The sequence below is a fragment of the Equus quagga genome, chromosome 6 (genome assembly GCF_021613505.1).
Source record: "Equus quagga isolate Etosha38 chromosome 6, UCLA_HA_Equagga_1.0, whole genome shotgun sequence".
Lineage (NCBI taxonomy): Eukaryota > Metazoa > Chordata > Mammalia > Perissodactyla > Equidae > Equus > Equus quagga.
The window spans coordinates 64,301,361-64,323,961 of record NC_060272.1 but is presented as its reverse complement, the minus strand read 5'-3'; the positions used below and the strand labels follow the sequence as shown (position 1 = coordinate 64,323,961).

The window sequence follows — 22,601 nt, the reverse complement described above, 5'->3', positions numbered from 1 at the left end:
AGGACCCAGACTGTCTCTAATTGCTGCTCCCCAGTGTGATCTGTGGCTGCAGCCAATTTCCCGACAAACCCACGTGAAGAGATGCTGCATTCCATCCTGATGGCATTTTATCTACCCTCCCCAGTTTGTACCCCTCATGCTTCCATTGGCCACTGAGCAGCTTCTGAATGTACTCTGTATCCAGTTAAACGGAAATGGGCTGCAGCAAGGGCTGCTTTGATGTTGGTGAGCTGCCCTCAGTCCAACAGGCTTCCTGAATGATCCCTCCTTGCTTGTAAGATAGCTCTTGGGAATGAACCTAATCCAATTTAGTCAAGCACAACTGCGAGACTCTTTGGTAAATGACAATACCCACTGAAAGAGTGTGAGGGATGCTGAGGGGTAGCAACTCTCCTACAACCTCATTTCCAAGTTATAACGAAAGCAGTTTCAGACCAGATCCTGATACACACACAGACACTTATTAAACAAACAGCTATCAAAAAGCAGGCACAAACCAGCTCATCAACTTGTTCTGGGAGCTAGTTAAATCCTAGCTCTCTATCTTTTTAAGTGTTTGGATTACCACCTTGCATGAAAGAACCACTAAAGGCAAATGCTGCAAGCTTCCAGGGCAGGATTCTGTTCCCTCTGGCAACAAACATCCAGAAATCCTCCAAACCAAAGACTAGAAACCGTGCCTTTTAGGGATGCTCAGGCCTTGGCTGCCATTCATCTGGACAGAATGGGCACAGCCAGAATGCTCCAGTAAAGCTGTACTGGTTGTTAAAAATACTAAAATATGTACCTCTGTACTGGTTGGTAAACAGCCATGCCCCAATCCCCAAATGTCCCATTGTCCCTTCCCTCCCCTGGGAACCCTAGAGAATCCTAGTCTCATGTCCCAGAAACTGAAGAGTTTCTGCCCAGCAGAGCAGGGCCACTAGGGATCCTGCTGTAGCGCCAGGGCCAGTATTTGTTTTAGTTCAGATTTGTCATGGCCTATGACATATTTGTTGTTAAATATTTTGAGTATCACTCGGGCTTAGAATAATGGCTATATGTCTGGATGGATGCTTAAATCCTTTCATGCAAGGATAGGGAGTGTCTCTAACTCTTATAGCCAATCCACAATCTAGAATACCTTTAATTTCCCCGATGAGAGTCCATTTTTAACATTCATCCTGCTAATTAATAAGACACTAATTCCACCAATAAAAATCCATTTCTGACCATTGTTCTACTAACAGTAAAGCTTCTGGTGTTGGTTGAGATAGGGATAAAGGAACACTTGGACTAGAAGTCTTGAGTTTCCACTGCAGAGGAGGCACCTCAGTTGTGACCTCCCCTAACTGATGCATACATCTCACTCTGTCTATCCTGAAGTATTTAAAAATGAATTACAGCCTCTGTAACAGTGGTGTCAAGAACTGAAGGGTCTGAGATTTTATCTACTTGCAAGCCAACAAGTTAGACTGCCACAATTTCAGAGATGCTGGCAAAAGATAGGAGACTCCTGGGTCAGAGATAGAGGACTGTATTACTCACGGCACAGCCAGCAGCATCAACTTCATGTCTGCATCCATCCCTTTGCCTCCCACATCCCACAGGGGCTGAGGTGGCAAACTCAGTGGGTTTGTGTCACAGCTGAGGAATCTAAAGCTTAGGGAACCCCAATTTTTTAAAATAGTCTGCAAGCAAATCTGCCAAAACTTAGCCCCAGAAGGAGACATCATCTTTATTATACTAAACAACAAAGAAACCTGTCCTCTTTCCCAGAATTCACTGTCTTCCAAAGCTATTCACTACACGAACATCTTTGAAAAGATATTTAGGAACAAAGAGCTCTTGAGACATGCTGGAGAATCTTCTCCCAGCAGCGACACTAATGAAACTGGTTAGGATTCTAAGTGGAAGTACAGTCAACTCACTAGGAAGGTCGAATATTCTTTTTCATAGATACGATTTCAAATTAGAATTGGTGTATGGAAGTACTTATTTGCAATAATGCTTATTGTAAGTAGAGGTGTTTCCCCCTATAACATCCCTCTGATGAATGCTTTCATAGATAATGAAATAAAGTCAGAGGGGTTCAATGGCTTTCCAGCTTCCTGGGAAGATTGAAGCTTCTTGGGAGGTTACCTCTAGAGTTCAAGTCTCTAAGCTTTCTAAGGTCAGACTTCCAAATCTTGTTTACCAGAGGTTCTAAGTCTTCAGATGTCAGGAACCCATCTGATAATAAATAAAAGCTATAAATACTCTCCTCATAAAAAACACATACCCATAAGCATGTCAAGTTTGCACACAATTTCAGCGGGATCACAAATTCCTTGAAGGCTATGGATGGACTTTGGGCCCCTTGAATGGTCTGGAGACCTCAAGAAAAATCTACCTCTGGAACAAGGGTTACTATAACATTGAAATCATTTACCAGTATCATCAAAATATCCATTTGCTAACTCAAAGTAGCTTATGTATTCAGATATTGTGTGACTGACATCTTCAGCTACCCAAAGCCAGACCCCAAATCAGGAGGTCAACAAAAACTGTCCAGAGCTTACAAAATTCAGTGCTTCAAAGATCCACAGTGCACGGAAACAGAGCTGAACTGTGTTCTTTTAAAGCATGATTCTAAGATGATTTACAATGATTCGATTAGAAAGGACACAAATTAGAAGTGAGGGAATGAAGAGAGAAAGGCATAATTAATAACTGCAATGAATAATCGCTGACAGTGTGACACAAAAATGTTGCAAAACAACAAAACAAATAGAAAGAACTCAAAATTTTTTTCAGTCTTGGTAATTTAGTGAAAGGGTGAATCACTCTATAAATGTCCACAACTATTAGGAATGACTTCACAGGATAGCATAACCACTAATGATAAAAAAAAGAAGACTTGTTTATGTTTCTTATAGGTTTTATACATCCTGGCTCAAATGATGGAAAAGTATATAATACATCCTAAAACTATTTCAATCTGATTACAATAAGAAATGTGTTGGTGTTTAAGGGAGAAAGGAGGGACTCATATTTATTGTATGTCTTCCATGTGCAAAGCACCTTCCAATATCACATTTAATCCCTTTAACAGGCCTGTGAAGTAGGTACTGTCCTTTCTTTTAAAAGACTAAAGAACTGAAGTTTCAAGAGCTCAAATAAATTGCCCAGAATCAAAAAGTGGTTAGAGAGTCAAATTGAGATTCAAATCCAGTCCACATGTTTTCCATTGACTTTTCCTTTGGGGGGAAAATTCATTTATCTGGAATAATTCATTCACATGGAATTTCTGAAAAGATCTGAAAAATTAGTTTGTCTCTATAAATCCTCTATATTTATTAGTTTTTGTCAACATTCTACCAGGTTAAAAGTCAGGTTGGAAGTCAGATCAGCCCTTTGATTACTTTGTTATGTTTTTGGTTTTATTCTAAAAACACTTATGATAGGTTTATTAATCCATAATGCTTACAAATGGTCCTTTCCTAACAGGACACTTCTTAAGAGGAAGTGGCTAATTTCTATCTTCTATCATGGAACAAAGGCAAAAATACACAGCAAGGTCACAAACACATGTGTTAGCACACTAATACAATTTCTCCATTCTGGGGCAGAAATATTTCTCCTGGGATGAAGCACCGTAACACAAAGATTTGAAAGAACCCTCCCCTAGTGTTCACAGAGACAAATCTCCCAACAATATCAGTGAAGAGTGCTACTATTCTGAAAGAATACATAATTATATAGAGATGGTCTAAGATAAAGCTGTGACAAATCTCTCAACTCTAATCTCCTTGAGGGCAGGGAGCACATAAGGTACTTCCCAACGGGGTTGCATTACATTATCAGAAGGCCTCAGCTGGGGATGGCAGGGGTGAGGGGTGGCAGGCAGGCAGCTTCTTCTTCTTAATTAATAGATTAGCCCCAAATCTTTAACTACCAGAAAATTTTAGTAAAATCGACAGACTTATTCAAGCTGATGTTCATATAGGCCATTTGCCTTAATTGCCCTTTCTTTCTTACAGATATCTTTGACATAGTCAATTGAACAAAGTTAATTCCTGAGAGAGGATCTAAAACATCACAAACAGTTAAACTTAATTGAGTTAAAATGAGTGCATTTCTACCCCCACAGCAACATTCAAGTGAAACATACTAGCAAATAGTTAAGAGCTCATAGCACAAAAGAATAATTAGAATGAACCAGTTCATTTTCCTAAACTTGCTTAAGTAAACTATATCTAAAAAAGTACACAACTCAGGTATATCTATTTTTGGGGGTTTTTTGTTTGCTTGTTTTTGTTTTTACAAAAGGATAGCATTGAAAAAAATGAAGATTCTTTAAAAGAGAGACTAGCATATTTTTTCCAATAGTTTCATTGACTATATCTTGAGAAATATTCTTTCCCACAGGTTTTCTAAGAGAACTTCCTTTTTCCTGCAATCACTGAATTCCACTGCTACAAATTGCCACATGCCACTGAATTAGGTTTCAAAAAGGCATTAATACAAGAATGGCAATGATCCTGCTCTGAAATAACCAAACCAAAAAAGACTTCAAGAAGGAAAGATTTAGAGCAACTACTTTTTTCATCTCTCAGGGCATTTGGTTCTTTAAACCATGACCTTGAACTTGATTTTTTTCTGGGAGATGGTTAAGCCATTGGCCCTTGAAGAGTAACACTATGATTTTCACCAGGATATCAGTGGGCAAGCATATACAGAAATATGATGGTGGAAATTAGCAATATCGTTTCTGCCTTCTTTTTTCCTCTCCTTCTTCTTTCCCTCTCCTCCTGCCTTCCTTCCTCCCTCTCTTCTTTTAACCATTCAGTAGATGGCAGATATGTGACATGCAGGTAAGGATCATGTCTACCTTATTTATAATTTCATCCTAAGTATGTGGCACAATTTTTGTTACCTAGTATGTGCTTAATAAATATTTGTTGAATAAATAAATAAATCTATTGAATACTGCTATGGGCTAAACACTGATATATGCACTGAAGTTGCAAAAATCCTGCCCCATAGGTTCATGTGGAACCTACAAAGATGTGTTTAGGGAAACAGTTAGAATTGGATCTGTGATTATACAGAATGGGGTACTTTTTCCTAAAGCAGGACTAGAAGCATTTATGAAGCTGTAACTGAAAGTGGAAATGTTCAGGCTCTACTGTTGTTATCATGGTCCCCCTGGAATGGACAGGTTGAATTCATGCCCCTAAAATGAATTGGTTCTTCTTTCCACTTTCTGGGATGAATGGAAAAACCCTTCCTCTCATGAAAAGAGGTCTCTAAGAAGGCTGAGTGATCAACGAAGCTGCCTCTTTCTTCCTTGGAGGTACCCGGACACTTTGCTCCATCACTTCATCACTAGCCAAGCTGGGCTTCCTCTGCCTGTGGCAGTTTCCTGGCATCATATCTAGCATCACATTCCAGAGTATCCCCTGGGTGCCCCTGGGCCTACTCAGTTTGAGCCTTGGTTTAACTCATAGCAGCTTTCTGGCTTTCCTCTGTCATCCTCTTGCACCTGAGCTCTGCATGAGGGAACACAGGCTCCTGCTGAACTTTCCAAATGACTCCCAGCAACTTGGACTTCAGTGTCAAAAGTCTGGAACAGATGCAGTTAACAGCCATGGAGGAGACAGGACATCATTGCAGCTTCAAAGACTTTAAATTTGTCTAAATCTCAATGCATACTCAACACTTCACTGCTAACCAATCTCCCAAACAGCAACCTCAGACTGGAATCATAAATTTTCCTTAAGCAATGACGAGAAACTCCTCAAGGGCTAGGAGCCTCTTCCTGGACTGAGTGACAGATTCTCCACAAACACCTGGTGGGCAAGTCAGGCAGCACGCAACTCAGCTGCCTGCAGCCATGGGGCAGAGCCTCAGCTGCCTGCTCAGCATGGGCATGAAGCAGCCTTGAGAGTCCACATCAGTCAAAGGAGTCTTCTACTTTCTGGCTAAAGAGATGCTTATTTTATTAAATATCACAGAAGCCGATAGCAGCTTCTCCTGTTGTTTTCTGCTGAAGTAGAGGCTTCTGTGTAGCCATCAAAAAAACTAGGTCACTCAGTTTAAGAAGAACCCACTAACACCAAGCTTGAAAAAGCTCAAAAAACAAATTTTCTATTTCTGTTCCCATTTTTGCCCACTGACCTCCCCAGAACTTCCAAGTTGCTTTTTCCCAAGTGTGAATAGACTTTAGAGGAAAGAAAACATGAGTCAGGAGTCAGAGTTAAAGGAGTTGTGTCCAAAGAGATGTGGGATGGTCAGTGCTCAGATTAGAGTAGAAGAGATTTCTTCACTGAATTGAAAATGTGGAAGAAACAGACTCTCATCTTTTCCAGCCCTGAGAGGCTCTGAGTTTTCAGAGTTTCTGGTACTGTTCTCGAGAAGCCAAGAGCATAATTTCAAGAACAGGAAACACGATGGCTTCTTAATCAAATTAAATAGCAAAATGAAAGCAATAATTACTCAAATTTACTTGGCAAATTGGCAAGACAAATTAATTGAAACACTACTTTTGATCATAAGGATATAATTAGAAAAGTCTTTGGTGGATGAAAATATCTCTGAGGCATGAATTAAATCAATTAGACAACCTGATTATAAAGACCTTATGCTTAATGTGTCAATCCAAACTTACTGTTATGGAATGTAAAAGGAAGAATAAAAATCGATCAGCAATAGTCATTAAAAATGGTCCTGTATAAACAATGTGATCAACAATAGGAAACATCTACGGGGCTTTTATTATATGAGGATGCTGAGCTACACTATGAATTATTCTTATCACTTGTACTGTTTTCTTCTCTAAAAAAGTAATAAATAAAATTACCATTGTTAACACTTACACAGCATAAACCATTACTGACCCTTCGTCCACAACCACAAACTTCACATTGAAGGAGTACAGGGCATTGAAGTCCAACAAATGGAAGACAGACTCAGATGCCTTTTCTCCTCTTAGCCTCATCTTCCACTTACAAATGACGGTACTTCTCACTAAAATCCGGGTCTACAAAACTCGGACTACATTCAAGCTGGACTATAAAAAGCCAATTAGTACATGGTATCCCCTGGTGGCAGTTATTCATTCAAGACTGGGCACTTGACAAAGTTGGCCTAATTAGACTGAGGAAAGAGACTTTTATTCCATTATTTTGAGGGAGAAGCTCGCCCTCTCCTGTTTGACGTGAACAAGGATGCTTACAGCCTGAAGTGCCAAATGCAATCATCTTATGACCAATGGGAGAAGTGGCCTCAGGATGAAGCCCACTTTGAGATGGACGACATCTTTGAGCCCCTGGATCAGTCAAATCTGCAGCTCACTGTAGCTCTGACCCTCTTGTAATAAAAGATCTTAAATGTCTTTGTTTAAGCCTGTTTGAGCCAGATTTTGTAACCTAAAGCTAGAGCATCCTAATTTATATAAAACAAAATGAAATTTGTTAAACTAAATTCTAGCAAAGTAGGAAAAATTAATTTTTATATAAAGTGGGGCAGTTTTTTTCGAAGTATGGTCGCTGACCACTTGCAACAGAACCACCCGGATACCTATTTAAAATACAAATGAGAGAATCATCAATTCTGGGGCATAGAAACTAAAAATCTACATTCTCAACAAGTCTACCTCTGATTCTAATGCTAAAGGTTGAGAGCTACTGTCAAGACAAGCTATACAATTTCAGCGGGGGAATTTAGAAATTCATTATGCAGCCTGTTTGGACTCCTGTTGCCCTGTTTAAAAAATGTATGTACTCAAACCTGCTCCTTGCTTCTTTATAAATAAGTTCCAAAGATAAGCAGAATAACAATCTTTGATTTGCAAAAGTGAGTATCTTTGCAAAATTGCTTCAAGGTGCTGCACTTGATAAAATATGATGATGCTTGAGAAATAATCAATAGCCTTATAAAATTGTTTTCAAGGCATGCTAAAAAAAAAAAAAAAATTTTCCCCAAACCTCCTTTCTAAAGGAAGGAGGCATTTTTAAAAGTAGAGTCTATCAGACTCCTGCCACATTACATTACAACCACAAATGTGAACTATTTTATGAAGTCCCCTTCCTTGCCTAACTACTATGACTATTTTTGGACTTGTTTTCAATGTTCTTTCCCTGGGAGGCCCTTCCTATCCCTCCAAGTATTCCTACCCCCTCCAGTGTGCCTACTCAGCCTCCTTCCTGATCTTAGCCCTGCCTTCCTAAAACCTACCTCTATGCCCCCCAAAACACACCCACCCTCCCTCTTTACCTACCTAAATCCTCTACAGACTTGAGGGCTCAGCTAAAAATAATACTTCCTTAGATGGCCCCCAGGTGAGGTCAGGATCCCTTGAATGGTGATAGAGCAACTAAATAAAATACCAGTCAGGCCGCTTTCAGCTGCAAGTAAGAGAAAGCACACCTCAAACTTTACCCAACGAGGAAATGGATTTCTGTGTGCAGCAAGGTTGGAAATTCCCAGGGAAGGCCTGCTTCAGGCAGGACTGAACCACAGGTGGGTTTTTCTGCCCATCTTTGGTCCCATAGGCTGCGTCCTCCTGCCATTCCACCTGGGAAGTGGTGGCTGCCAGAGAGGGAGAGTGTGGCTTCTGGTGCCTCTTTCTTGGGCGTGTGATCCCTTCTTCCTCAGAAGCCTCTGGAAACATCTCCTCCAGTCTTACCGGCCCAAATGGGCTTAAACTTTCCCATCCTATGCTAGTGTCAAGAGGTGGGATGACCAAGCTTAATTTACAGTGCTTGCCAAGTTATTTCACAACACCACATAACAAGGAAATTGTAGTATTTATACAGCATAGTAGGATAATTGGATGGGGCTGCTCAGTGCAGGGTCTAGGCTGACCAGCTGCTCTAGGGGCGAAAGAGATGAATAAATGAGCACATCTGGAATGAAGACATTCCTGGCATGTCAGGGGTATGCTTTGATTGAGATCAGGGATCTTCAAATTACAGCTCCACCATCTTTTTTTGTAAATAAAGTTTTATTGGGACATAGTCATACCCATTGATACGTGAATCATCTTTCATGCTACAATTGCAGAACTGAGTAGTTGCAACAGAGACCATATGGCTCACGAAGCTGAAAACTATCTGGCTCTTTACAGAGGCGTTTGCCAACCTCTGGCTTAGATTCACCATCGAGAGTGGAATAATATTGGCAAGGCAACCACAATGCCCACCACAGTGCCTGACACTTTGTCCTTTCTCACACACTTCCCATGGACATTCTCTTTTTGAATATCTGCCTCTCCTGCTAGTTTTTAAATTTCCTAAAGACGGTGAATAGTGTCTGTTTAAATTCATTGCTGATGCCATATCCCCAGCACCTAGCACAGGGCCTGGAACATTGTAAGCATCCCACAAATATTTGTTGGCTGAATAATTGAATGAACGCACTCCTTAAATAATCTTCCATGTGGAATCAACAACAATTATTTCTTCCAGGGTGTCTCTGGAGAGAGAGTAACGACATTTCAACAACAGCATGCCAAGGAAGTGACCCATATTCCACAAAAAGGAGGGCATGAAGCTTAATAATGTTAATATGTCCCAATCCTTGGAAGGAAGACATGTCCACATGCTGTCTCCTCTGAGAGGAGGCAAAAATAAGCTGGATTTTCAGAAGTGGCAGAGACAGGATGTGGCCGTGGCAAGCAGCATATATGCCACTAAAACTGGGCCCCAGAGCCATCCTTACTGAGCATGCTCACCCTCACACACATGCTACAGCTCCTAACCCCAGTCCGAGGTTCTCTCCCAAGTTTGCTCCATAATCTGTGACTTCACTCATTCACTGAAGTTTAGGCTTCATCAGTGTTCAGGGCAATAGCAATAATTTTATCAAGCCAGAAAAATAGGAAGTTACATGGGTCAGGCACAGTGACATCTCTGTGCCACAGTTTCTCATTAGGTCTTCTTTTGAAAGAAAAGATCATGGAATCTACAAAAATAATAGTAACTAGAGAAATAGATCTCAATAAATCCAAAGTACTTATTCAAGGGAACTAGAACCATTTTATCTGTAGATGATGCCAGTTTTGATTTTTTCTCTCCTCATCCAATCTAAGAGAAATTTAAAAATAAAGAGGCAAAAATTAAAACAAAACTATAGTTTTTTAAATTGCTAAAATGGCTTTGGTGAGTTCAATAACGTAAGAAATTATTATCACTGGTAAAGAGGCAAGTGTTTTATTTTTTAAAATTAAAGTTTGACATTCAAATTTTTAATCCACAATTCTGAGAAGCTATAAAATACTGGGGTGCAGTAATGAAAATTGCAAAAACAGGATCTGAGTTTCATTATAACCTGCTAATTAATCTAACAATATACAACAGCAAGCGATCAGCAAGAAGAGGCTTCTAATCAAGTTGAGGCCTGTGTGAAAGAGCCAAAAAGGCCTCCAACACCAGAGAAAGCAAAATACCAAACACTGTACTAAAATAGCTCCCCTGGACAGTTTGCCTTCCAAAAAAAATAAAAGCTGACCGTCAACTTTGTGCCAGCATTTTTCCCTTCTCTGCATTTATGGCCATCACAAACGAATCCAGACTTAGGAAAGCTTCGTCATCAAGGAGGGAAGAATGGGCAGTGGGAAATCTCTGATTTTTTATCCATGCAAATTAGGTGGTATTTAGAGCATTGTCTTCTCTACTCCAAGAGCCAGGATTATTTTGAGGGAAGCAGGGAGTCTGTCATCCACTGGGTCAAACAAAAATTGCTACATTTTCAAATTCGCAGACTTTCGATCTGGTGTCACACTGTCCATTTTTCTCAGTATCCAACAGAACATTTTTTTTCATAGACGTTCTAACAAAAATTGTTGTAAATGTTTTGGGATATAGTAATACTGCCACTGGATCAATTCCCTCAAAACTTTTCTTCTTAGAGTGAAATATTTAATGTGAAAAGTGGATGTTTAAGTTAGTAACTCACTATGCACTAATTGTCAAAAACCTAGTCTATCCATACATTAAGGGGAAATATATTTGCTCTCATTTGGCAATGTGTTTTATGGGGTCATAGTCTTTGATCTAGTAACAACAATTCTAGAAAAACATCATAAGAAAATAATTCAGTTAAGAAAAGACATTCATTAAACTACTCATTGCAATATGTCTTAAAATAACTGAACCTGGAATAGACTAAAGGTCCAACTAAAACGAAAGAAGTGGTTATGTAAATATAGGTTTATCAACCCAGTGAAATATTACCTAATCATCACAAATTATAATGGTGCAAACCATATAGTACCATGCCAAAAATTTTTATAGAATGCTAAAGAAGTAGATAGTCACACATGTACAAGTGAAAAATACCTGAAATTTTCTCTTTAGTACACAGGAAAATTCAGGAGCCCTTCATTAGCATGTGAATTCTCACCTATTTAACCACACCTCTCCCCCTTCTTGGTCTCTCTGATCTGAGGAGCCTTACTGATTCCTCCCTCCTGCCTCGCTATACTGTAATCCTTGCCTGCAAGGTGCTTCTGTCTGCTGCCAGACAATCCACGTGCATCCTTTTGTTCAAGACCCAGCTCGATGCCCGCCCCTTTCACAAAGTTATTGATGACGCTGGAGTGAAATTACTTTGGATTCTTTAGCCCTTTCTGTCTTCGCCTTGATCATTTTGTTTGCTTTATCTTCTCAGATAGACTGTGAATTCCACAGAGAGAGTTATTTTTAGCATATGCAATGAGTAATAAATATATGATTTTGAATGAATTAATCAATGAGTATAAACTCTTCAGAGCAGGGCCATTTCTTTTCTTTTTATGTACAATACTTCCCACAGTGCAGGCAAACAGTGGATTATCAATAACTCTTCATTAAATAAACAGATAAATAACGTATGTGTATTAGTACACATGACTGCTGGCTGTAATACTGGGATGTGCTTTTCTTCCCTGTCCCTTTTCCACCTTCTGCGTCTATGAGAGATGCGATGAGGTTCTTTTCTAAAAGGAAGGCCATCCATAAAGATCACTTACCCAGGTCAAACTGGCCAGAAACGTAGCCACAAGTCTGCCGGACTTCCTCACTGTCCCAGCCCAAGGGGTAGAGGGCACAGCCAGCACCGATCAACAAGCCTGCAAAGAGATAGAGGAGAGGGCTTTTACCAGTGCCCCTCTGCATCTCTAGATAAAGTGGGGGGGGGATGGGGTATCAGTATTAGCACGATAACAAAGGAGCACGGTGTCTGCTTCTTGGAAAGCACCAGCCACAGCTCCCTTAAGCAATCAAAGGTCAGTTCAATTCCAAGAACAATTTCAAGTCTGCTTAACAGGAAAAAAAACCTTGACAGACAGCTCAGATTGGTTCCAACTTTGCCTTTTAAAGCATTAAAAGCCTTGCAAATCCTGTTTAGGAAATACAACCCAGAAGCCCGTTTAATCACTCTTGTAAAAAGCCAACCAATTCCACCATCAATCCGTGTAAACAAGTAATTCAAGAGCAAGCAAAAGTGCCTAATAGGTTACGCTTCATCATTCACTAAAGTGTTTTTTTCCAATTTAAGAATCAGAATAGACTGTTTCAGCATCACCAAATTTTACCAGGGCAGAGGGAACGTAGAGATATTCAGGACCCACTTTAACACATTGATTGAACCTGTGAACTGTAATATGTGCCATTATGCTCCACTGAGAAGTTGAGAATCAGGGAGCATCCATCCACTTGTCTCAGAAATACCCTAGAAGACAGACACTTAGTGTAATCTAAGTCCTCCTTGCAGCTCAGACCAAAAAGTTTAATGATGAAACTGAAGAAAGTGATCATTTTATTTTAATATAAATTAAGCTATAATGGCAGCACACTCTGAGCTGACAGTTGTCCATTGGCAAATCTTTACTTTTGCGTCTAAACCTACGTGGTTTTACAAGAAGCTGAATGAGACTTAAGCACTCAGCATTTGAATGTGTAGGCTAATCTGAAAGCCACATCCTGTCACATCAATCAGCAAGTATTATGAGTCTTATCATAACCTGTTAGTCCCACAAGAGTGCTGAGCCGTTAGGACCAATGCATCCACATTCTGATTGGTGAGAACACCAGCCATGTCTGGGGGAATGTGGGTTCTAAGGTACTAAATGAGGGAGCCCCCTAAAGGAGAAAGTCCATTAATATGGTAACATAGAGGTGGAATAACATGGTCCCAAATGCATCTAGAAGAGGAGACCACCAATATTTCTGGATTGGGTCTCTTCCTGCCCCTCTCTGGTCCTTCTCCCCCGCCTCTGGTGGGACTGGAGCAGTTGTAACCTATACAAATAGTCTGTTTCCTCACAGGCATCTAAGGAGCAGCTCCTTTCCACCCCCTTCCCCCAACCTCTATGCTGAGCTGTTAGGAGAGACATCCTCCATGAACTGACACGCTTTTCCCATCCTGGTGCCCCTCTCTCCAATCTGTCCTTTGGTCAAGAATAAAGCGACCACCTAATGCAGAGGGGCTGTGATCCAAGGAAACACCTATAGTCACTGAAGCTGCAAATCACTAATCCCAGGATGCCCATATGCAATTGTATGAATGTGAATTGTGTTGAGGCAGAAGAATAATCCAGAAAGCAGTAATAGGCGGTTTCGCTGACTAAGCAAGTGCCCTAGTGACCAGCTTCCTTAGGCTTTTGCCCTTAGGATAGAATTTACAACACTCTGAAAACAACTCCAAACTAGTTTTACCACCATCAGGTAAAGAGACAACGAGGATGCCAAAGTTTGCGTAAACTGAATTCATGAACGTTTAATAAATAATGCAGTATCCTTTCCATGATACTCAGTTCTTGAATTTATAAGTAACACCACTTTCTGAGACTTGTGAGCAATTGTTTACAGATGACAAGGGAGACAGGCAGTTAGAAAATGTCCAAGTGTGAGGAAAATGAAAAACAGTAACATTTAAACCATCAGTTTTCTCTTTATCTGACAGCAAATAAATGATGAACAGTTTCATTTGAAAAGCTAGTGTTCTTTTAAGTATGGCTGAAAAAATACATGTCATGCATTCATGAAATCACCTGCTTTGGTCCAGTATTATGCTGGGCACTTTGGGAGGTTCAACAGAGAGGAGCTTATAAACACCTATATATAAAGCAAGAGGGCCTGTGGTCCTCCGAGCGGTAGAGCACATGGCAGTCAGGGCTCTTCTGTAGAACACTGGGCTGTCTTTGGACACTACGAAGTGTTGATTCAACAACAAAAATTAGGAACAATTTTATGCACAGGAAATTTGTGTTAAGTGTATGATTTTTTAAAAAAAAAATACCATGAGCATACGCTCACATTAAAAAGAGTTGTTCACTGCAGGGCGATTAGCTTATCTGGATTTTTATATTAATATTTACGTAGTCTTTCTTTTGTCATCTGGGAATGTTTGCTAACAGCAAAGATACTGCAGATTCTGAAAGTTTGAGAAACACTCCTGGGAGAAAAGTGTATGTTGCAAATTGATCAGTCTAAATTGGCTGTTGCAATTATTAGGTTCTGTAAGTAAACAACAGTGCCCTCCTCAACACCTTGCTACCACTGTGGGTTAAGGTGAAAGCAAGTCTCAGACCAAATTCGGCCAAATATACAACGAATACTTATTAGCAAGTTGTCACAAAAAGCAGTCAGATGGCCAATACTGTAAGCTCAGTGAATCCCTTCCCCCGACTCCATCAGATAGCCATTCTAACCAGCACCTTCAACACACAAGTACAACAAATATTCAAATAGCAAGAGGAGGGCATCTCAGGTCAGAGCAGGCAATAGCTTCCATTTAATGGAATGAGAAGCCAGCCCTGGTGATCTAGTGGTTAATATTCTGCACTCTCACTGCCGGGGCCCAATTTCATTTCCTGGTCAGGGAACCATACCACTTGTCTGTCGGGTGTCATAGTGCTTTGCTGTGATGCTGAAAGCTATGCCACTGGTATTTCAAATACATCCATTGATGCACAGGTTTCAGTGGAGCTTCCAGACCAACAGACTAGGAAGAAGGATCTGGCCACCCACTCCTGAAAAATATTAACTGGGCAGGATTCCACTCTGCTGTACACAGCGTCACTAGGCGTCAGAATGGACTCCATGGCACTAGCAACAAAATGGAACGGGAGAGGGGGCACAGGACCAAAGAGAGTTCTAGACGTACACTGCCTAATAGCCATGCCAAATAGCTCAGTAGCCATGTGCTACTGAACCATTTTCATAATCGCAGAAAGTGCTCTTGGAGAGGGATGTTCTAGACCTAAGACATCCTTCAAAAGGATGCTGGGCTGGCCAGATTCCAATACCCTAAGCCTGATACTGCTTGTTAACAATCAAAATCATCCCTGCTCTTTTAGATTCTCCTTTTGTACTTGGAACTAAAGGCCAGGAAGCTACATTTCAAAAACTCTCCTGCTAGCAGGAGTTCCGGTTTATACTCTGTCAGTGAGAAGCCCTCAAGTGAGATTTGGAAGGCAAAAGAGAAGGATACTCCACGTTCCCCATTAGCAGCTGCAGCCAGGGGCATGCCTTTCTGCAGAGAGTAGATGTGAGATTTTGGGAGTGGCTTCCAGGCATCTCCCTCAGCATCACCCACGAAGGGCAGATCATCACCTACCCTTAATTTCCTGATTTCCTGAATTCGTCAAAGCAGCTTCTCTGGCCTCCACTTCCCAAAACCTTCTACTAGGTCTGTGAAACTTTAAACCCCTGGGCCACGTCCCTTCCCACTTGAAATACCTAGAGTGGTTTCTTTTGCTGGCCAGACACTGGCTGGCGCATGCCCATGTCCATGTGCAAGGACAGAGGGACTGATACAAATCTTTCTATCCTCCCCTCTACTTGAACATCATCCATTTTCTTAATTAAAAATTATCTCGGGGCTGGCCCCGTGGCCGAGTGGTTAAGGTCGTGCGCTCTGCTTCAGTGGCCCAGGGTTTCGGATCCTGGCCATGGACATGGCACTGCTTGTCAGGTCACACTGAGGCAGTGTTCCACATGCTACAACTAGATGGGCCCGCAACTAAAATATACAACTATGTACTGGGGGCATTTGGGGAGAAGAAGAAAAAAAAAAGAGAGATTGGCAACAGATGTTAGCTCAGGTGCCAATCTTTAAAAAAAAAATTATCTCTAATACAGTTTATGCTAATTAACAAACATTTGAGTAAGTAGAGATAGTGATGTTAGAAGGCTTTGTGTTAACCCACCTCTGTGGTATGGGCTCTGGTTAGGGAAGTTAACATGCTAATTAACCTCTTCTGCACTGTTTGGTTTTAGCAGTGTTAAACCCTAGACCAGCTTGTGGAAATCGTGTGATGGAAGCATAGTTTGAAAATTCCTGAATTAGATACCACTTAGATATTATACTGTATACTGAAAATGGGGCTCAGAGAATATTCTGGAATTTGAGGTGGTTGCCCAAATGATGTCTTGGTGACCTAACGGGTTTTAAAAGCTCCAGTTGGCTAATTCGCTCCTGGGGAGTAAACGGCTTAGTTAGAATTGCTGGCTCACAAACTTTTATATTATTTACATGGATTTTCTTTATTAGATTTATAAATCTTGTGGTTACCACATGGGCTTAATTATGTGGTATTTTAACCAAATTCCTATGTCACTGCCATAAAAGACATCATTAAAAAAAAGTCACATTATCACACTTTCTGAATGTCGGTGAGCATAGGAGTAGAAGTGAGAAAAGACTGTAAATTGAGGAAACAATCCAGGAAGGTGGCAACAGAGATGGGGTGGGTGGAAGAGGTGTGAGATCGTTTGCAGTTACAGGCTCATTTGCAATTAAGAATGAATCTATTTTTGCAATCCTAAAGACTTTGCAACTTTTAAGGGGTCAGGAGTAAATCACAAATTAGTGTAAATCAGTTCAATCTTTAAGTTTTCACCCAGCAACTAGCTGAAATCAGCTATCTGGAAGCAAAAGACCATGAGGAAGGTCATTTCGTAGGAGGTCTTAGAAATTTAGAGAGAGGCTGCCTCCTAAAAAGGAAAAAAAAAATCCAACAAATGACTCAGTAATTCTTAAATTTAACAAACTTCATTTGAATAATGCATTGACTATTAGGCCATTTCAACCTGAGTACCCTAGGGTTTTGACCTCACTCTGTTCAAGATAATTAAAATATTTTCAGAGCCAGGTCAGTGAAATGACATCTAGGGAGAAGACAACGTTAACGGAGAAGTGAAAGCACAGACAAATGCAAAGGGTGGGAGCACTTGGCAGCTGTGTGTGCAATGATGCTGTGTTATCAGAGGTCTGCCTTCAGCCCCAAATGGACTGCAGTGCCTGACCCTTAGCTCGGACACACTGCCTGCCCGTAAACCACCTACGGGAGAGAGTTGCTAGTGGGAACTCTATTCGTTTCGCACAATGCTGGAAATATCTGCCATGATACTAATTATTTCTTAGAATTTGAGAGTGAAGTCTGAAGTCTAAAGAACGCAGTGGTCAGAGTAAGAACCCAATGCTGGGAATTTTCCCTCTGCAAAACTCTTTCTATTCAAAGTCAGTACTTAACACTTAGCCAGCGGAATATTAACATAACAATTCGGCTCCTGCCAAGAAGGCAAAACAAACCTCTAGTCAGCCAACGCCAATTACTCTCCACAGGTGGGAAGAATAGAATCCTCATGTGAAACTCATAAAGCCTTATTTTTTCCAGGCCATGCTTGAAAGTTTTTATGTGATCTCACTTTTTTTTCCATGACTATTGCTCCATTCTTTTTCCACAGTTTGTTATTTTTTTCCTACAGTGTGACTTTTGCCACCTATCGCCCCTTCAGTGGTCACAGCAGCGTTTCCCATCAATTCATCTTTTATGTTTTTTTGGATACTTTTATCCGTCCTCCAGTTCCTTTATCGTCGTTTCCGTGGCAAGCACCGAGGGAAATTGTTTTCTTTACTTTTCTCATGAAAGCTGCCAGTCTTGTAGCCTGTTATCTGGACTTCTCTTTGGAAGACGTTGGCACGGTTCCATCTCCAAGTCTCCATATGCTAATTTATGTACAGGATATTCGAGCATTTTCAGTCTTAGATAAGGGTCCCTTTACAAAATGTAACAACAAAATAAATCCAGAGTGGGGAGGGAATGAGAGCAAGGGCCAGTACTATAACTCTTCAGCCTTGTAAACCACAGCTCCTTTCAAAGTGCTTTCTGGAAACTGAGGCACAGATGACGGAAGAGGTTTGTCCAAGGACACAGAGCCCAGGTCAATGACAGGCTTCCAGGTCCCAGTGCAGGGCTTTTCCCCACCTATCATGATCCCAATACTGGGACATAAGTCCACGCTAAGGTCCCATGGTCACCACCCACAACCTGAGTTCAGCCACAGACATGTTGGATTTGACCAACATCATGTTTTACTAAGTGGAACTTTTCACCTGCAAGACCAGATTTCTTGTGTCTCTTGAATGATTGAAAGACGTGCCAAAAGTGAGCCTGCACACAGCTGGCTATAGCCAAGTCACGGTGGTCCCATTAAACAGCTCAGGTGCCCTGGCCAGTCCAGGAGGCATGTCAGAATGGGGATCCCTGGCTTACTTCAGCCATTACTGGTTCTTTGAATACGTCTTGAACTTGCTCATCTCTGAAAGTTGAAGCTCTTCTCTCTGACTGAGACACTCTTTCTCCTTACCATAAGCTCAGACATCACCATGAAAATACTGGCTGTTAAGGTCTAGAAACCTCAACACGCACCCTGCCCTGCCCAGGCCAGCAGTGAGCTACAGGTTTTACGCCCTCGCGTGAACTCCTACTGGGGTGCACTCTGTACCGTTTATTTGGGGCCTTCCACCTTGCATGGTAGTTATTTGTCAGTATCACATCTCCTGGAAGGCTAGAAACTCTAGCATATGTTCGCTTGCTCACCAACTCATGGTATTTGTTAAATATTTGCTAAATACTAAGTAATATTATTTATTCAACATTTAGAAGAGCCTCAGAATAATTATGTGATAGCTATATAATAGATAATAGAAAACATATAATTGCTTTCATTTGGCAGAGGAGGAAACTGAAGCTTAGAGAAGCAGCCTCATGTTCATGAGGCTAGTAAGCGGCAGATCCAGGGACTTACTTCCAGTCTGCCTGAGCCCTCACCCAGTACTCCTAACCTTTACCTTCTAATGCCTCCCAGATCCCCAAGTGTTCGTGGCCCCAGCTCTGGGTTGACCACTCATGTCCATGCATGTACTGAACTCCATATATATAAACGGAGAAGGCAGAATGCGGCAGAAGATGAAGAGAGATTTCAAGGCACCATTTCTCCAGGATTGACTCTACTCCCACCTGTAACCACAGGCAAGGGCCCTTGGGAACTTTACAGATCCCCCTTCCCTGAGTGACAGGGAAGCAGATCCTGGATGTGAGCCCTAACACACAAAGCTCGTCCACAAAGAGCACATTAAGTCATAAAGATGAGTGATGAATTCTTTATCATCAGAAGTTTAGCCAAGGAAAGCATATCTTGTCCTAATGCTACAATATAAAATAAAAATACGATCACTTCTGAACTATCAAAAGTATTTTTACAAATCACAAGACTTATTTCTTTGCTGAAAACATCCTGCAGAAGACAACATACTTTAGGTCTTGTTAAAACGTTTTCCAGAATAGCTCCTTGATTCTCATTTCTTCTCCTCCATGTGTTCACGTGTTTGAAGGCACACAAAAGACATACACAGCATATTAGATGCCAGAATATCTGCTCCTTAGCTCAAAGCAAAAACTTCACAAGCTAATTTCAGCCATGAGTGACTTGTCATCTTTGGTCTGTCTAGAGTCCTAGGCAATCACTGATAGAAAAAAATAAATTTGTTTCAAATGATGAAACTTTGGGGGAGATTTTGCAATTTCTATGGGACAGTTTTCTGGTAAATTACATTTGACTGAAAGCAGATAGTAGTTAAGAGTGCCCCAGTTCCACCATTTCACTTCGTTAGGTCTCAGTTTTTTTAATGTGTAAGATGGGGAAAAGACCTCTCTCTCAGGGTTGTTGCGAGGATTAAATGAGAGAGTGCACGTCAAGAGATGGGCACAGCCCCTCACTATAATTCAGTGAATGGTCTCTATTGTTAAGCTTTTGGTTTGGGGCTGCATGTGGGGGAGCGTGGTGGATTTGGTTGAAGCCAATGTGTGTTTGTATACACTTGCCTGAAATCGAGTCCTCCTCTCTCAGAGAAGCTCCTCTTCTTCGATGGAATGTAGGAAAGGTTCAGCAAGCACATTCCTGAAACCAACTGTGAGCAATGAACACCTGCCCCACAGTCATATCAGCCATGCAGACCTCAGTAGGTGCCAATGAAACAGCCACAGCCTGGATTTGTACAAGGATAGTACTACTTTGGTTTGTGCCATTTTTTTTGTCTTGTTTTTGCTTTTTTACTTTTACAGGCACTTCGGGCGTTTCTGTGAGGCAGATAGAGCCAGAACTGATGTTCCCACTTGGTAGATGAAGCAATGGAGTCAAAGACAGGTGGGGAAATCTGAGTGTCATCACGTGGAAAAGCAAAGGCAGAGCTGGGACACAAACTCAGGGCCCCGGACTCCTCTTTCTGTGCTTTGGTTTACTGGCTTCACTCTGAGACTGCTGGAAAGGAAGCTAACAATGCTCAGTACTGCAGCTACACCTCTGAAACAAAGAAATGCTAGTTTTCACTGACCCTGAGGTGTCCTGTGCTACACGAGGAGAAAAATAAAGACACCGCCCCACGTTTCCAGAGCGGTGTGGTCCAGGACAGCGCTTCTCAGACTGATGTGCACACAGGACAGCTGGGGGCTTGCTAAAATGCAGATTCTGGCTCCACAGTTCTGGGGCAGGGCTGGACCTTCTGCATTCGGAACCAGCTCCTGGTGAGACCAAGGCTGCTGTCCAGACCACACTTAGAGCAGCAAGGGTCTAGTGGAAATAGTGCAGGCTTTGATGTCGATCAAAACCTACCCAGATGTGTGACCTGGAGCAGCATGCTTTTGACTTCGCTGAGCTCAGATTTTCACCTACAAAATAGATCTAGTGGTGCCCATATCTTTAGCACTGTTATTGGGAATAAATGAAAGGCTTACTAAGTGTGCCCAGTTCAGGGCTTGGCATAAGATAGGGTCTCATTAAATGGTAGTGGTTGGTGTCACTATTAACAGTGATATTGTACCACTGGAGCCGCTGCCTTAGAATTGCAAACATGTCATTCTATTTTCCCTGCCAGTTTCAGATTCTTCATTAGCAGCTACTGGTGCTCACCAGTTTAAAACAAACAAATAAACAAAAACACTACCTAATCAAAAGCAGAGGGCTCTGCCTTATTGCTTGCTCACATCTTCACAATGCAGATATTTTCTGGAACTGACCACATCGCTACAGCTAAAAGTGATCACATTTCTCGCCCCCTCCCCCAACATTATATTATGAAAAATTTCAAACTTACAGAAGAGTTGGAAGAAGTATATAGTAAACACCCATACCTCCACCACACACACCATCTAAGTTCTATGATTAACAGGTTTTTAAAATTTGCTTTATCATCTATCCATCCATTTTCCCATTCCTGTACTGATCCATCAACCCACCATTTCTGGGGGGGAGGGAGATGCTTATCACAGTAGGTTTCAAGCATCAGCACATGTGAAGCTTCTTTTCATAATTCATACTCCACCCTCTTTCTTCCCTTGTCCCAGCAGTCTGCGCAGACCTATGAAGCAGACCACAAAAGCTAGACCCAAAAGGCGTAACTGACACAAGACTGTAAGCCTACGGCCTGATGGCACTAAATTGGGACCTGGAAGTGATTTATATACCAATCTAGAGCAGTGAATACCTCCGAGCTTTTCACATTTCTCCAACAACCATCCTACAACCTAAAATAGGATCAGCTTGCTTCAGCTGTCTGACCCAGAAATACCAATGAACTTCACGAGACATTTCACAAAGCCCGGAATGACAACAACATAGAGTTCCAGCACAGCCCGGCCACTCAGCTCAGAGTTTTCAGTGGATATATTTTCTCTTAAGGATCACTGCTGTTTTGTACAAAATGAGTCACTCTTGATATCCTCTAAAGAAGAAAAAAAGGACCAACATGATCATCACACTTCAACATGAATGCTTTCCAGGGGCAGGACTAGGCTCCAACCACATCCTATCAGAAAATTTCTGACTAGAAAATGAAAAACAAATAACAAACAAACAAAATAACTCCAGCTATAAGTACAGTTACACTGCAAACTCTGAACCCATCTCGCCTCCGCTTTGAAAAGGCATTGTCTATTCCAAACCAAACTCCGGTCAGTGCACGTTGCCAAACTGTGGTTATCCACACTCAGATAAACATTCAGGTAGTAAAACTGTTAGAACAAGTGTTTTGGAGTCAGAGTTCTGTATTCAGATACTGAGTCGCTACTTACCAGATGCTGACTGAGCAAGTCTCTTCGACTTGAGCCCCAAGAGCTCCATCTATAAAACGGACATACGGATGCCTCTTCGAAGAGTTGTTGAAAGGATTAGATAAAATGTTCCAGAACAGCACAGAGCATGCAGAAGTAGCTTCCCTCTTATGAAATAATGAGGAAAATAAAGGAAAGGTAACACTCGAAACACTTGTGTTTTTTGTTTGTTTTTTCTGCTTTATCTCCCCAACTCCCGCCC

General features: G+C 41.4%; 1 protein-coding gene across 1 annotated transcript in view; it reads right to left on the bottom strand.

Moving 5' to 3' along the window:
- LHFPL6 (LHFPL tetraspan subfamily member 6) overlaps positions 1-12,151 on the bottom strand; it is a 29,137-nt gene extending 16,986 nt beyond the window's left edge. Inside the window, exon 1 of the mRNA XM_046663629.1 lies at positions 11,975-12,151. Within this exon, the coding sequence (XP_046519585.1) occupies positions 11,975-12,119 (145 nt within the window). The 5' untranslated portion in view covers positions 12,120-12,151. The remainder of the gene's footprint in view (positions 1-11,974) is intronic.
- Between the last annotated feature and the right edge of the window lie 10,450 nt (positions 12,152-22,601).